This window comes from Candoia aspera, chromosome 4 (assembly GCF_035149785.1).
Source record: "Candoia aspera isolate rCanAsp1 chromosome 4, rCanAsp1.hap2, whole genome shotgun sequence".
Taxonomy (NCBI): Eukaryota; Metazoa; Chordata; class Lepidosauria; order Squamata; family Boidae; genus Candoia; species Candoia aspera.
The window spans coordinates 105,290,075-105,306,317 of NC_086156.1; the positions used below are offsets into that span (position 1 = coordinate 105,290,075).

Below are 16,243 nucleotides of genomic sequence, written 5' to 3' on the forward strand. Positions count from 1 at the left end.
GAATGTTAGTCTGACTATTAGATGGTGAAGTGCTTCAGGACAGTTTGCATTTTTATTTCTTGTATTTTATTCAAAATGGGTGACACTATCACAGCGGATAGAACAATGAGTTCTAAAACTAAAACACACAAAGTAGTGTACAGTGTTTTGAAACGTCCATGGCTTTCTGCTAGCTGTGAAGCAAATGTTCTTCCATATACAGACATCCGGGAAGATAGATCATCCAGCATTTTGGGGACTGACACCTCTTACAGCGTTGACGTGGAGCCATTCCATGCCAAACAGCCAGTCATTCCTTGGTCAGGAAGATTCCTTGATTGGTGTTTCTTTGATGGGAAAGTGCTGTTTCTGTGAGAAAAGTCATTTATAAGTCAAACCAGACAGAGACACGTACAGCTAAGAATAAGGGTTTATTTGTTGCATATCTTTATGAATAAAAGAATGTGGCAGGACTTAGCTGACCGAGGTTGAGCTAAAAATAAAATAAAATAAGGGGGATTGTCTAAGGCAGGAATAGAACACATCGGCTCTTAGCTTCTATTCCAGTGCCTTTCACAAGTACACCAAACTGTTTAAGAGTAGAGATCGGATCAAGAATCATTCCCACAGCTTGCACTCCACTCTCAACTCCCCAAAGACAGGGGCAGCACAAAAAAGGGCACAGTAACTGTGGAAATGAGATGACCTACATGAATGGTGAGAACAACTGGAAAACTGAGAACCAGAAATGGACAGATTTACCCATTACTCCCATTGATGCCAAAATTATTACTTCCAAGCAAGAATTTCAAAGATTATAGCCCAAGAGGGCACCCAGCTGTCTTTTAGACCAGGTGTCTCCAACCCCCAGGCCTTGGACCGGTACCCGTCCGTGGCCTGTCAGCCACACCAGGCCGCACAGCAGGAGGTGAGTGGTGGGCGAGTGGGCGAAGCTTCGTCTGTATTTACAGCCGCCCCCTGTCCGCATTACCGCCTGAGCTCTGCCTCCCGTCAGATCAGCGGCGGCAGTAGATTCTCTGTTAGAATGCAGTCTGAGTTTTGCAGCAACGGCGGGAAAAGTGCTGAGCTCTGCAGCAATGGCAGAAAAGTTGCGACAGAGCCCAGCTTGACAGTTAGAAAGAGCACCAAAAAGAAAGCAAGCCCATTGGCTGCTACCTCCAAATGGCACAAAGAAAAAAGAATAAAAGGTCAGGGAACAAGAGGAACGTGTTGTCGGGGACAAGCGTTCTTCAGGCTCAGCTTCCAGATGTCGCCAATTAGGACCCAGAACTGGGAAGACCTTCCAAGCCGGGCACAGCCGGACCACCAGGCAAGCCTGAATGCCTGCGACTTCGTTGCCCTCAGCTGCTTCCAGCCCTGCCCTGCTGACCCGAGCTCCACCAAGTCCTACCTTCCTATGCCTCCTCCACTGTCCATTGCTGCCTCCGTTGCTGCCGCATTGCTGCCGAAGCCTCCAAGGGGTTGTCACACACACAAGCTCCCAGGTTCGGCTTACGGTCAATCACTCACAGACTCGCAGCCTGTTGGGGCAGGCGGGTCTTGTCAGCCCCCCTTGCTTTCCACCTGGCTTTTCCAGGTAGGTGCGGCTCGAGCAGACAAGGCACACAGCCCTGGTCAACAGCTGGGAAGTAATTAGGGACACACACAAATAACCTTCAACCGAACACTGAGGCACAACAGGTTCTTCGAAATACACGGAGACCAGTGAATATAAAGTAACTGCAAAACTTTACTGGTTACAAGGTACATTGCTCTTTCTCACAGGCACATGCACACACACGCTCATGCACACTTACCCACGTCCAGCTGAGCTGCCAGGCATTAGCTAGAGGGAGGGAGGCCGCCAAGTCTGGTTCCAAAGACAACTCAAGGAGTGGGTGGGCTTTGGGACCCCTTTTATCCCCAAAAGTCCTTGCTTTGTTGGTTCACAAGTTTGGTAGCATTAGATGGGATTGGGGGGGGGGGTTCTCCATGTGCTCAGGCCCAACTTCCTTTGTCTGGTTCAGGTGACATTTTTCCTTTGTCTCCTTAACGACTTGCTTCCTTCTTATCTACCTCCCTGAAGGGGACTTTTAGACAAGTTTCCTGGCCTTTGTCCTCTCTGCCCAAGTGCCTGCTCCATCTTTAGATAATGGCAGTTTCAGCCTAGTCTGACAGGGTACCAGGCTGGAGCTCCTTGCCTGAACCTGCTGGTTTCTGTGCCGGTCCTAGTGCCTGACATGTGCCTTGTGAATGCAAGGAATTCTGTGGCGGGCTTTGCTTTGACTTTGCTGGCTTTCTGGAAAGGACTCTGCTCTTCAACCATCAGAATCCGACACTTATTTTAGTCCGCACATGGCCCACCCCTCATTTTATTTACCACTTCCGTCCGCCCCTCTTTCCCGCACTGTGCGCTTGTCTCAGTCACAGTTTGGTAAGCCCACAAGCTACCCCTAGTCAAAATGAATAAAAAACAAATGTTGCTGGAGAGCTTCTTTGAAAAGGGGGCAAGACCCAGTGATGAGACAGCAGAAGACTCTAAGACTGCCAACAAAAAGAAAGCTGCATTTAAAAGAAAATACCAACAGTCCGACTTAAATCACTGGTTCATTGCGACAGGTGATTCACATTCTCCAAGCCCGCTTTGTATAATATGTGGCAACCAGCTAACCAACGAAGCCATGAAACCTTCAAAACTGCTTCGCCACATGGAGACCAAGCACCCTGCATTAAAAGTTTTCCAAAGGGGTTTTTCAACAGAAGAAAACATGGACAGGAAGACCAGAAGCGATTACTGAAGGCCACCACTTCATCAAATGTGTCTGCACTGAGAGCCTCATGCTTAGTGGCTAACCGCATGGCTCAAGCTAAGAAGCTCCTCACTGTTGGCGAAGGGTTGATCCTGCCTGCTGCTAAGGACATTTGCCATGAACGTTTAGGAGAGGCTGCCGTTCAAAAGGCAGCACGCGTTCCTCTTTCGGCTAGCACCATAACTAGACGAATTGATGAAATATCAGAGAATATTGAGGGACAATTGTTAGAGAGGATTGATGAGTCACCAAGGTATGCAATCCGCGTTGACGAGTCTACCGATGTTGACACCAAGGCAAGAATGCTTGTTTTCATGTGATATATTTTTCAGGAGGATGTGCATGAGAATATGTTATGGGCGCTTTTTTTGCCAACCAACAGCACAGCTGCAGAACTATTCAAGTCTTTGAAGGATTACATATCAGGAGAACTGAACTGGTTATTTTGTGTTGGTGTAGGCACGGATGGAGCGGCTGCCATGACTGGACGGCTTTCTGGTTTACTACTCGGGTCGAGGAGGTCGCTTCTGAATGTGAGTCTGCGCACTGTGTCATCCAGAGAGAAATGCTGGCTGGCCAAAAAATGTCACCAGAACTTAACAGTGTTTTGCAGGATGTGATTAACATTATCAACCACATTAAAGTACATGCCCTTAACTCACGTCTGTTCACACAGCTCTGTGAGGAGATGGACGCAGAGCACACGCGTCTGGCTGTCTAAAGGTAGACCATTGGCCAGAGTTTTGAGTTACAAGAGCCGCTCCAGAGATTTCTTTTAGAAAAACAGTCACCCCTGGCAGCACGTTTCAGTGACACAGAATGGGCAGCAAAACTTGCTTACTTGTGTGGCATATTCAGCCTGCTCAACGAACTCAATCTCTCATTTCAAAGGAAAACGACAACTGTGTTCAAGACAGCAGATAAAGTAGCTGCATTCAAAGCCAAACTGGAATTATGGGGTGACGAGTGAACATTGAGATTTTTGACATGTTCCAAACATCAGCAGAAATTTTGAAAGGGACTGAGCCAGGGCCTTCTTTCTCCCAGCTGGTGCATGATCACCCATCTCAGCTTTCCAAAGAGTTTGAGCATTACTTCCCAACCACAAAAGACCCCTGAACCGGGAAGGAATGGATCTGCGAGCCGTTTGTGAATAAGCCAGGCGAATCGACTTTGTCCGTGCTAGAAGACGATCAACTGCTTGAGATCGCAAATGACAGTGGCCTTCCAAGTATGTTTGAGACAACTTCAAATCTCCATACGTTCTGGGTTAAAGTCAAGGCGGAATATCCTGAGATTGCCACAGAAGCACTGAAAAGCCTGCTTCCATTTCCAACACCCTAACTTTGTGAAGCAGGGTTTTCTGCAGTGACAGGGACAGCGACCGAAACGAGATGACGGAGTAGACTGGACATGAGCAGCACACTACGGGTGTCAGTGTCTCCCATCACCCCAGATGGGACCGCCTAGTTGCAGGAAAAGAAGCTCAGGGCTCCCACTGATCCTGCATTAGGGCGAGTTGGGTAATTATCCCATTATATATTACAATATAATAATAACAGAAATAAAGTGCACATTAAATGTAATGCGCTTGAATCATCCCAAAACCATCCCCTGCCCCAGTCCGTGGAAAAATTGTCTTCCACGAAACCGGTCCCTGGTGCCAAAAAGGTTGGAGACCGCTGTTGTAGGCCTATATCCCAGATCAATTATTTCTTTTGGCCACTGTTTCTAATTGGGAGCATGGGCTGTGAGTTTTTCCCCTAAGACGTAATCATGAGCTAGTATCCCAAAGGCTTTGCTAAACAGTAGATTACTTTCTTTGTTAATGCTAGGACTATGATCAATATTGCAACCTGAGAAGAAGGGGGAAGGTAGGCAAAGACACTGGCTCCTTTTCTCTGAAAGAGAACTTCTGCTTTTCTTCTCTAAAAGAGCTTCTGGGATCTGCCTGAAGCTTGGGAGGAAGAATGATCCGTATCAAAAGTGAAGTCCAGGAATGATGATCTCCATTCTAGGCTGTAGTAGGAGCATGGGGTTTCAAGCATGGAAGGGGAGAAAAGGGGGCTGGTAATCAACCCTTGATTTTAATTCTAGCTGGAGCAGCAATGATGGGTTCTATCTCTGAACTGCATATGCCGGAATAAATTTATATTTACCTATGACATTTTATACCATGGGTTGCTCGGGATGCCTTACATGGTTCGTTATCCTTTTCAGCTTCACAATAGAACTTGTGAGGTAGTTTAGATTATGACTGACCCAAAATCACCCTCAGAACAAGATGACTGGCCTTGAGTAAAATATATTTCAGTCTCAGTGGGTACATGCAGGAGTCTGCTCAGGCTCTGAGCAGAAATCCTGGATGGGAGGCTGCGTTTGGATTTGCAGGGGATCATGGAAGGGAAGGAAATTGAGAAAATCTTTAGAACAATGCAGGACTTCTGTGCGGGGAGGGAAAAGGCCTCAAATGTTTTCTGCAAAATGAACTCAAAGAGAAAATCAAATTACAGAAATTCACGAATAGAGTAGCCATGGTTGTTTACCATGGGGTAGGGCAAGAAGATAGCTCAGTCTCAGCATTCCTCTTACCATTGATGCCACTTATACATATGAGAAATATGCTACTGTATATCTGCAAATAGATTTCAAATACCCCAGAAATAAATATACTATATGGGATGTTTTGTGCTCATAGTAAAATGACGGGGCATCTTTTCCAAGTCTTGTTAGTCATGAACCACAATAAAAGAGACAATTATTTCTCTTTTGGATTCTTACCAAAGGATGAATGCCCTTTAGTCACACTGTATTCTTTTTGGTAACAGAACAAAATCAGTTTTTATTTTTGTTTTTTTTAAATTTTATTAGATAAAGAGTTTAAACGTACATGTAAACACAATTACACATTACAGTACTAGTACTTATAGGGACAGGAAAGAAGAAAAGAGAAAGGAGAAAGAAAAAAAACAAAAAAAAGTTTGAAAAACAGGATTTCCAACTATCTAAACAGTGGATCTTTATCTCTTAACATTTGTCTTCTTTTCTTAATCCCATAATATAACATCTCTATTTCAATTTCAATTATATAATTAATATAATTAATGTTTACATTTTATAGATCTATTAGTACTTTTTGCATCGATTTGATATATTTGAAAAAGGGTTTCCAATCATTTTTAAAATCGTCTATATTTTTGTCGTTTGATTGATTGGTAAGTCTTGCCATCTGTGCTAAATCCAAAGATTTGATTGTCCATTCTTCGACTGATGAAACATGTTCTTATTTCCATTTTGAAGCATAGATGATTCAGGCTGCAGTGATCAAAGATAATAAAAGTTTTCCATGTTTTTTTTTTCTAATTCTTTGTCTATAAAGCCCAATAAATATAACTCCAGTGTTTTGACAATATCTACTGCCAACATTTTGCTAATAACGTTACGTATAGCTATCCAGAATTTCTTGGCTTTTACACAAGTCCACCACCTGTGATAGAGAGTTCCTATTTCCTTTTTACCTTTCTAGCACATATTTGATATATGTTTAAACATTTTGGATAATTTATCTGGAGTTATATACCACCTAAACATCACTTTATAGAATTTTTCTTTCAAATTATACTTAAGTGTAAATTTTAATCCCTTAATCCCCATCTTTTCCCAATAATCATATTCATTATTACAAATGAGAATGATGAATGTACAAATTAAGGATTGTATGACTAAATGGGAGAAAAAAATTGGATAGGACAAAACCAGTTTGTGAGTTATTTAATATATTAGCTGACCTAGATCCTTGAATGGCAATGTGGTTTAGTTATGGTTTACATATTGTCTTTTTAAAAAAAATTATATTTGAGCATACCTTTCTGGCTTCTGAAAAAACAATAGTTTTCAAATATTATAACTAAACTTTAGATCAGCCTTGCTTCAAAGGATCATGAATGATGTAGATAAATATTTGAAGAGGCCATCTTCTTTACTGGACATTTGCAAAGACATGGTAGATATCTATAGTTTCTGGCAATTCTTAGAAAATTATTAATAATTTAGGACATTTTAAAAATCACCATCATTGAAATGGCAACTGATTTTTCAATGGACATAATAGTTGACATTCATGCCTTTACTTTTCTTTTTCAAGCTAATCCAGTAGACCTATGAGTTAATAACAAACATAACTTTAGGTGATAGTGGCTTTCTTATATGATTCCAGATGGAGTTGGCCAATGGGACTGCAGTCCAGGAATTCATTTTGCTGGGATTTCAAATTGATCAGCAGAGACAATTCCTGCTGCTTGTTTTCTTGATGATGCTGTATGTGCTCACTTTGATTGAAAATAGCACCATTGTCACAGTGGTCCTTATAGATGGTCAACTGAGCCAACTCCCCATGTACATTCTGCTGAGCAACTTTTCCTGGCTGGAGATCTGCTATGTGACCACCAGTGTTCCTCGCTTGCTTTTTGATCTTGCAACCCAAAACCAGGTCATCTCCTTCCATGCCTGCTTCCTCCAACTTTACATCTTCTTTTCACTTGGCAATACTGAATTCTTCTTCCTCTCAGCCATGGCCTTAGATCGCTACTTAGCTATATGCCATCCTTTGCATTATGCCAACATTATGTCCCCAAATTTCTGCTACAGATTGGTAGCTGGATGTTGGATGTTTGGCTTTCTAGGGTACATGGCCCCAGTTGTTTTGACGTCTAAATTGTCCTTTTGTGGGGATAACATCATTGACCACTTTGTGTGTGATCCTGTGCCAATTCTTTCCTTAGCTTGTCCTCCACTTGGAAAAGCTCCACTCACCTGGCAGATTAGCCTAACCACTCAGTTTTTAGGCAATGTTGTCTTTGTGATGTTCTCCTATGGTAATGTGATCTACACCTTGATGAAATCCTCCAGCAAAGGTCATCGCAAGAAGGGCTTCTCCACCATCTCTATGCATCTCTTGGTGGTGACAATTTTTTTTGGCACTGTTGGAGCAATGTATGTGGTTCCAAGTGGTAAAAGCCACTCCAGTGTTGGCAAAGCCATTACAGTCTTCTATGCTGCTGTCACACCGTTTCTCAACCCCTTGATCTACTGTCTGAGGAATGACCGGGTGAAACAGGCACTGGGCAAGCTGCTCAGAAGAATGATGGGGTTGCTGCTGAAAAAGATCCCAATGGAAAAGAGGTAAACCTGACTGTACAACACCCAAATGTTTTTAATTCCTCGTAACAAAAGAAGGTATGTAGATCTGAAAGCGTTTTTCAGGTTTCAGAACTTTTTTTAAAGAATTTTGAGCTCTGTCATGTGAAAATCAGGTTCTGATTTTCTGAACCTGAAAACCTGCAGAAGAAAAATGCAGGTTCTCCTGATCTTCTCATTGGTTCAAAGTATGTGACTTTCCTAATAGATGGTGTCAGAACTGCATTAGAAGCTTTTTCCTAAATTCTGGATTGCAATTCTTATCATACCTGGATAACTTGAGGAGTATTTCACCAAGGAAGAAACGGACGAATAAGAGGGACTTGATGACAAATAATTTCCAGTATTCTGAATGAAGTCTATGAAATTGAAGAGAATATTTGGGCAGAACTATTTCTTTATTTTGGAAAACATTTCTACTTTTTCATAATGCTAGTGACGCTTAATTCATTACCCAGAGAAAACAGTGCAGGGCGGACTTTGTATTTTCCCATTGGAAGTTTTTAAAAGCTTCTCTTTCAAAGGGAAGGCAAGGAGCTTCCCATTAAATGTTGAATTTCAAGGCACTATTTTAACTAATAGTCTGTGTAGCTGCTTGTTATTTGGGGATTTCAACTGTCTGATCCATGATTACTTCATTGTGTTTGGAAACTTTGTAGCTGCCTTGGAGACTAGAAGATGGCAAAGGAGGCAAAACAAGAGATGGGGGAGGAGGAGGAGGAGGAGGAGGAGGAGGAGGAGGAGGAGGAGGAGGAGGAGGAGGATTATTTAAATAGTTAGTTTTCATATCAAGGATACTTAGGACTGTTGGGTGGGGAGGGAAGCAAATCCGAGGGAATCTACTGTACCAATCCCTGCCCTAAAGCTACCTTGTAAACTGTAAGTAAGGATGGCACCAGTTTCACACTTTTGGCAGGCAAGGATCCCCAGTGGGGGCAGCCATTTTATGCTGCTATAGCTTTCTGCCAAGTCGACTGGTGGATAGCTCAGGAACTCAGTTGAAAAGAAGAACCCCTGAACACACGAAATCTATGCACAAATACAAGAGTCTTCATAGAATTCACACATGAATTCTCCCCTGGTCATTGCACTCCATTCCATTGCTTGCTGCATATTCCATATCTTCTCATGCGTATTCACAACATCTCATATCTACACCCAGGCCCTATCATGTTCACCTACGTGCACATCCTACCAATGCTACTGCTACTGCTGAATATTTTATCAGTGGCTAGTCCTGAAAAGCTGTACCAGTGGCAGCTTGGACAGTAATAACAATGAAAAAAGTGTAAAGTAATTTTTTTTTGCTTTCAGAGGTACGTTAGCCTTTAGAAACTCCTCAAAGGGGGTGGAATATTTTTTTTTCAGTTTAATGCCAAATCCAGAGAAATTATGGTGTGCTTGAAAAAATAATAGAGAGGTGCTATACTTGTACACACTCCAAAGGTGTTCTTCTTAATTATCTTTGGTATCTCCCAACCATAGTTTTCTGGGCACCGTACATCTGGATTTGAAATTCATTTGGGGACGTAGGGGGAATGGACATTTGTACTGAGTTTAAAACAATGTATCAGAAACAATCACAACTAATTAATCTTACCTTGCTCATGCTCTCATTGAAAGAAGCAGAATTGAATGGATAGAACAAACAGATAAAGAATGCGAAGGAGGCAATGTCCATATTTACTACAATGATAAGGAAGCAATGGGAAAGTCCTACCTTTGAGTCTTGGATGTCATATATTCAGGGCTATTGTGTGATGGTGACATTCCGAATGGGCATTTTTGCCCAGTAGGGTTCATTATACAGCACCTGGTCCCAGGAACTATAGAGAAAGCCTTTACTGATCAGTTGTGGACCTCTCATACTTGGATTTGGCATTGCTAGTTCACAACGTCCCATTTCCATTAAACACAACAAGCTGACCATTCTTAGGGGCACCTGCAGGAAGTGATGGGTGGGAACCCTCTTGAGTGTCAGCCTGACTGATGCCCGAAACACTGTTTATCACACCACTATAGATGTGGCCTAGCTCTTCCTTGCTCAGTTCCACGGCTTCACCTGACGATAATTTACTCTTGCGAGACGTCTAAAGACCACCCTTGAATGCATGGAAATAAGACAAACCATCTGTGCTTGAAGGAGAGAGAGACTTACGCATTTTGCACTTTGACAGGCAAAATGGGGGGAGGGAATACAGATAAGAATCTCAGGCATGAATCTGGAAGAGCGCTTGGATACAACAGGAGTGGAAAGAATCGACTCATCAATTCCGGCATTCCTTGGAACTGGACAGGTATTATGGAAATATTTTTAACTATCATAGAGCCTTAAGAAGGATCTAACAGTTCTTTACTACACTGAAAAATTATATATACTCTTTGTATGTGTGTGCGTTTGTGTGTGTGGTATATAAATATATATATATACACACGCACAAACACACAAACAAAAAATATAACGGTCAAAAGTACCAGTCCTAACCATCTGGTAGACTGTGTGTAAATAATCATAACAACACCACCATCACCCCCAGCAGCAGCAGCAACCATAATCATACATAATGGTTTCAGTTATTTTTCCTGCACAATGAAAAATAAATTTGCATCACACTTGATAAGGAATGATTGGTTTGGGGAAACCAGTAGCACCAAGTGTAATTAGGGAAAAGGCTCCCTCAGGGTGGAATCACCCCTTCCGGGGAGGTCCTTTGGTTCTGAGGTAACCCTGCCTGTGGGTGAACTGCAACTGGCAAAGCAGGTTTCCTTCTTCCTTTTCCCTTCTCTGTCAACTGGTCTCTGCCTTCCCCACCAGCCCTCTGGGGAACCAGGATTGAAGGGGAGATCCTCCCCCCACGCTGGGTCTGGCCAACGCTGAAGGGACACTAGGCCAAACCTTTGGGAATCTGTAGTTCAGCCAAGCTGAGGCCGGTGCTAGAAGGCCACCGGTCTGCCCCAGGATTGAAACAAAAATCAGCTTTATTAAAGGCACCCAAAAAATAATAATACAAGTTTCCCCTCACACACAACACCCGGTTTAAATACAAAAGCCCTAACCCAGTTCTAAATAGAGCTAAACTACTCAATTTCTAGCCTTGCCTGAGGCAATCTGCCTCCAGGACTCCAGCCAACTCCCTCACAAAAGGCACCCCAAAGTCTTCCTGCCAAAACCTGAGAGAACCCCCTTCTTTTCTTCTATTGGCTGTCAGGGGTCAGGTGACTGCCTCTGGGCACATCAGGATGCGCCACACTGATGTCACTCCTCAAGGATCCAACCCAAGGGTGTGTTTGTAAATAAAACAAATATTGGAGAACAGAGTACTTCTCTTTATTGCTGTTTCCTTGAAAGGAAACCAAGCTGGGACCCCCTTGTGCGTGGAATTAATAATGCTTTGGGGAAATAGAGAGCATGCGACGAGATGAATTAGTGCAGCCAGCACAGAAAAGCACAAAAGCAGAATCCATGCAATGCGCTGGAGGGCAGAAGAGGGGGCGAGCAATCCCCGGAGATGTCGCTTCACTGGGGAATGGCATTGCTTGGAAGGTTGTGCAGCACGGAAATGCTTCTCCATGCAACGGGCACTTCCATGCGTGGCCATATTCAGGCTCACGCCTTGAAATTTCCCTCTTGTAAGCCAGCAATCGAGCCCTTTGTGCTCCTTGCCTGATAGGTGCTGCAGGGAAAGGCCCATGTCAGGCACTGCGAAGGAAACTGTCCTCCCCGACTCATGATCAAGTTCCTGGGCAGAATCCTCTCCCACCGGGGAAAGGTGGCTTAAGTCCTACCGAGGTACGAGAGGGAAATGTTGTTGGGAGAGAGGTTCATGCACTTTCCATGCATGAACTCTGCTCCTTTGTCCCGGAGCTCACAGTCTCTTATGCTGGATAACCTGGAAGGACAGAAAAGGGTGGAAGGGCTAGTCTATTATTTCTAAGCTCCTAGTGCCAGCAACACAGAGAGATCATGTGGGAAAACAAGATGATTGGTTTTGAGTACAATACACTTCAGTTCCACTGGGCACATGCATGTTGCTGCCTCAGGTAGCAATGACTCTGAGCAGAAATGCTGGGTTGGGAGCTGTGTCAGGATTTTAAGGGGATCATGGAGGGGAAGAAGAGCTTGTTCTCAGGCCCTCTAAAGGAAATTGAGAAAATTTTCAGAACGGTGCAGTTCTTCTGTGGGGGAAGGGAAAACGGGCTCAAAGGTTTTCTCTAAATTATATTTCAGTAAAGGTAGAAGTAGAAGGCAGACCTGATTGCTCAGGAAATATTTTGATAATAAATATTATTTCTCTCTGAGATCAGGTAGGCCCCCGCCCTCCTTGCCCTCCCAAAGGCCTTGACAAGCTGCTTCTTGCCACAGACCTTGTGGCAGGATGAGGCTAGAGCCCCGTGAGGCGGTATGTGGCTGTGTGGGAGAGTATTGCCCCAGGATGCCATGAGGTTTTACAGTATGTTATCCCAGTTGTTTGGGGTGGGTGGGTGCTGATTCTGCTGTTTGGTGAACCGCCCAGTGTTGTGGTTACAATCTGGGTGACTATCTAAGTCTTTTAATTTTTTTTAATGAGATTCACATGAGAACAAGTCAAAGAGGAATTTGTAATCATTTGCAAATAGATTTAAGTATGCATAATCCGCCATGGTTGATTTTGCATACTTAAAGGAACACTTGTGTTGGCTCATCTGATGCCAAGACATCTGTATCACATCGAGTAGCTGTTTTTCCAAAGGTTAGCCATGTCCAATGCATCTCGGTATTTCATGTTTCCTTTGCCATTTCCCCATCCTTGCCTCTCTCTTCCAGAGAACAGTTTATTTAAGCATACTCTTTTCTCAGAACAATAACTTTAACATATGGATTTTGCAGCCTTTCAAGTAGTTCATGATCTTCTGTAGATTGTGCAGCAAAGATGACAAGGAGGAGGTTCCTGTAGAAATGAGAGGTCTGATTTAATCTTATTGTACTGTATTTGCAATTCATATCAAAAGAGTTTCTGCTTCTGTCTCCAACTTTCAAAATTATCCTGTATCATTCCACCAATTTTCCACTTCCCTTCCCCTCCCCTCCCCTCCCTTCCTCCAAATACCTTTGGATGCATAAAAAATCCCTCCTTAAGAACATTGCCGTGCTCCTTTCCTAATACCCTATTCAACATACAACCTTGGGCTGCATCAACAAAGAAACAATGTCAAGATCATGGGAAGTGTTAGTTCTGCTCTGGGATGCACTGGTCAAATTATATGTATGATTCAAATAAGGTGCTATTCATCAACTTAAAACATACACATACAACATGTTGGAACGGTATGACTGCAGTGGTTACAAAAGAAGCAGACTTTAGCAGACTTTAGCAATTTCGCTAACGGACGTGTGAAGGAGGCCTTGTTTTTGTACAATTTTTAGATTTAGTAGTGTTTAGGTGATTGCTCTCAGGATAGGTTTCACGGGATTGAGACATGCAAGACTGTTGGATACTTTCCCCATTAACTGGTGCCATCTCATGGTGTTTTAACTCAATTGCTTGTTGGGGCACATTTAATTTATATTGAATTGTTAAGAGAGTTGATCCCAAGGATCTGGAACGTGGAGTAGTGGGGAGGGCTGGAAGACATCTCAGTCCCAGCATTCCTGTTACCACTGATACCACACGTACATATGAGAAAGATGCTATATCCGGCAATAGATTTCCAATAAAGCAGCAAAAAAAGGTCCATGTTGAATGATGTATGTTAATAGTACATAAAGTAGTGGGTGTTCTCCAAGTGCTCGAGGTCATGATAAGACAACGAACAAGACAATTATTCCTGTTTGTATGACTCATAATCACAATGTACTCCTTTGGCAACAGGACAAAACCTGTTGGCCTGTGAGTTCTTTATTTGACATATTAGCTGACCTTGATTCTTGAATGCTAATGTTTGTTTTAATTTTGCTAGCATATTATATTATTAAATGGTATTTTAGCATGCCTCCCTGCTTTCTGAAAAAAGGTAGTATTCAAATATTATAGCTAAACTTTAGAGCAACCTTGGTTCAAAGTTTCATGTGTCTTACATCATGCAGATAAATATTTGAATAAGCCATCTTTGTTACTATTGATTATTTAATTACTGTATGGCAGCACATCATACATATTACAAATATATTATATTTTAAAAAATGGGAATATAAAAAGGTATATGGAAGATATACATTGGTCATAGGGCAATTATAACTAAAAACAAACATGAAGATTTTGCAGCATTAGTTGCCATCAGGAAATCTGCAAAGTTCCCGTCATAGACTCTAGTCTTACATTCTTGTTATTCTGTGTTTAACAGTTTGCCTGTCAGCCCCGCTGTCACACCCTGGAGATGGTATCTTACCCCATTTACATAGGGAATCTGCATGCCTGCCATGATTAGTGCACACTCTATTGATAGCTCACCCTATTCTGCGTGGCTGATCAAAAGCAGGAGGCTTCGCTGTCATACAGGGTAGGCTTTGAGAATGCTGGAGGCAGGCTTTTTGCCAAGATTGCCTCCAGGAATTGAGGAGATGAAATTTTTTATAGCCAATTCCCCACAGCAGCCATAAGTGGATGCCTACATCGCAATCTCTTTATTCCTAATTCTGCTATATCGCCATGTATGGGGAGCTCGGAGTTATCAGCTATCCCTTTTATATTCTCAGAGAAGAACATTCTTCCGCCAGAGGTCTGGAGGAGGAATATGGCTCAAGATGGGCAGTCATTGGGTAGGAGTGGAACTGATGGTTCTGCAAATAATCCGCATCGTACGGTTGAGCTGTAGGTCTACCTTCTTTGTGTGCACATTATTGAGCCACACCGGAGCGCAATATTCCGCAGTTGAATAGACCACTGCTAGAGCCAAAGTGCGCAGCGCATCAGCAGAAGAACCCCACGTAGTACCGCATAGCTTATGAAGAATGTTAATTCTAGTTCTCAGTTTAGCTGCAGTATTTTCTAAGCGCTTCTTATAAGTAAGCGTCCTGTCTAGGGTTACCCCAAGATATTTTGGCTGTGTATTATGTTGGAGTCCAGTGCCTTTTTTGCTGGTCATTTGCAAAGATACGGCAGATATCTATAGTTTCTGGCAATTCTTAGAAAAAATATTATTCATTTAACACATTGTAGAAATCACCATCATTGATATGGCAACTGATTTTTCAATGGACATTATAGTCAACATTCATGCCTTTATGTTTCTCTTTCAAACCAATCCAAAAGGCCTATCAGATAATGACAAATGTATCATTATGTGATTGTGATTCTCTTATATGATTCCAGATGGAGTTGGCCAATGGGACTGCAGTCCAAGAATTCATTTTGCTGGGATTTGGAATTGATCAGCAGAAACAATTCCTGCTGCTTGTTTTCTTGATTATGCTTTACGTGCTCACTTTGATTGAAAATAGCACCATTGTCACAGTTGTCCTTATAGATGGTCGACTGAGCCAACTCCCAATGTACATCCTGCTGAGCAACTTTTCCTGGCTGGAGATCTGCTATGTGACCGCCAGTGTTCCCCGTTTGCTTTTTGATCTTGCAACCCATAACCAGGTCATCTCCTTCCATGCCTGCTTCCTCCAGCTCTACCTCTGGTTTTCTCTTGGCACCACTGAATTCTTCTTCCTCTCAGCCATGGCCTTAGATCGCTATTTAGCTATATGCCATCCCTTGCATTATCCCAACATGATGTCCCCAGATTTCTGCTACAGACTGGTAGCTGGATGTTGGATGTTTGGCTTTCTAGGGTACATTGTCCCAGTGGTTTTGATGTCCAAATTGTCTTTTTGTGGAGACAACATCATTGACCACTTTGTGTGTGATCCTGTGCCAATTCTTTCCTTAGCTTGTCCTCCACTTGGAAAGGCACCAATCATCAGTCAGATTACCATACGAACCATCTTTTTAGGTAACATAGTTTTTGTGATGTTCTCCTATAGCACTGTGGTTGTCACTTTGATGAAATCGTCCAGCCAAAGCAGATGCAAGAAGGGCTTCTCCACCATCTCTATGCATCTCTTGGTGGTGACACTTTTCTATGGCACTGTTGGAGCAATGTATGTGGTTCCAAGTGGTAAAAGCCACTCCAATGTTGGCAAAGCCATTACAGTCTTCTATGCTGCTGTCACACCGTTTCTCAACCCCTTGATCTACTGTCTGAGGAATGACCGGGTGAAACAGGCACTGGGCAAGCTGCTCAGAAGAATGATGGGGTTGCTGCTGAAAAAGATCCCAGTGGAAAAGACATAA

At 42.9% G+C, this 16,243-nt stretch overlaps 2 protein-coding genes across 2 annotated transcripts; both read left to right on the forward strand.

The window, feature by feature from the left end:
* The first annotated feature begins 6,996 nt into the window (after positions 1 to 6,996).
* LOC134496857 (olfactory receptor 11H6-like) lies at positions 6,997 to 7,974 on the forward strand. The gene has a single exon (XM_063302572.1). The coding sequence runs from the start codon at positions 7,006 to 7,008 to the stop codon at positions 7,972 to 7,974; it is 969 nt and encodes a 322-aa protein (XP_063158642.1). The 5' UTR covers positions 6,997 to 7,005.
* Positions 7,975 to 15,259: 7,285 nt separating this feature from the next.
* On the forward strand, positions 15,260 to 16,243 carry LOC134496858 (olfactory receptor 11H6-like). Its single transcript, XM_063302573.1, has one exon. It carries the CDS (start codon positions 15,275 to 15,277, stop codon positions 16,241 to 16,243), a length of 969 nt encoding a protein of 322 aa, XP_063158643.1. The 5' UTR covers positions 15,260 to 15,274.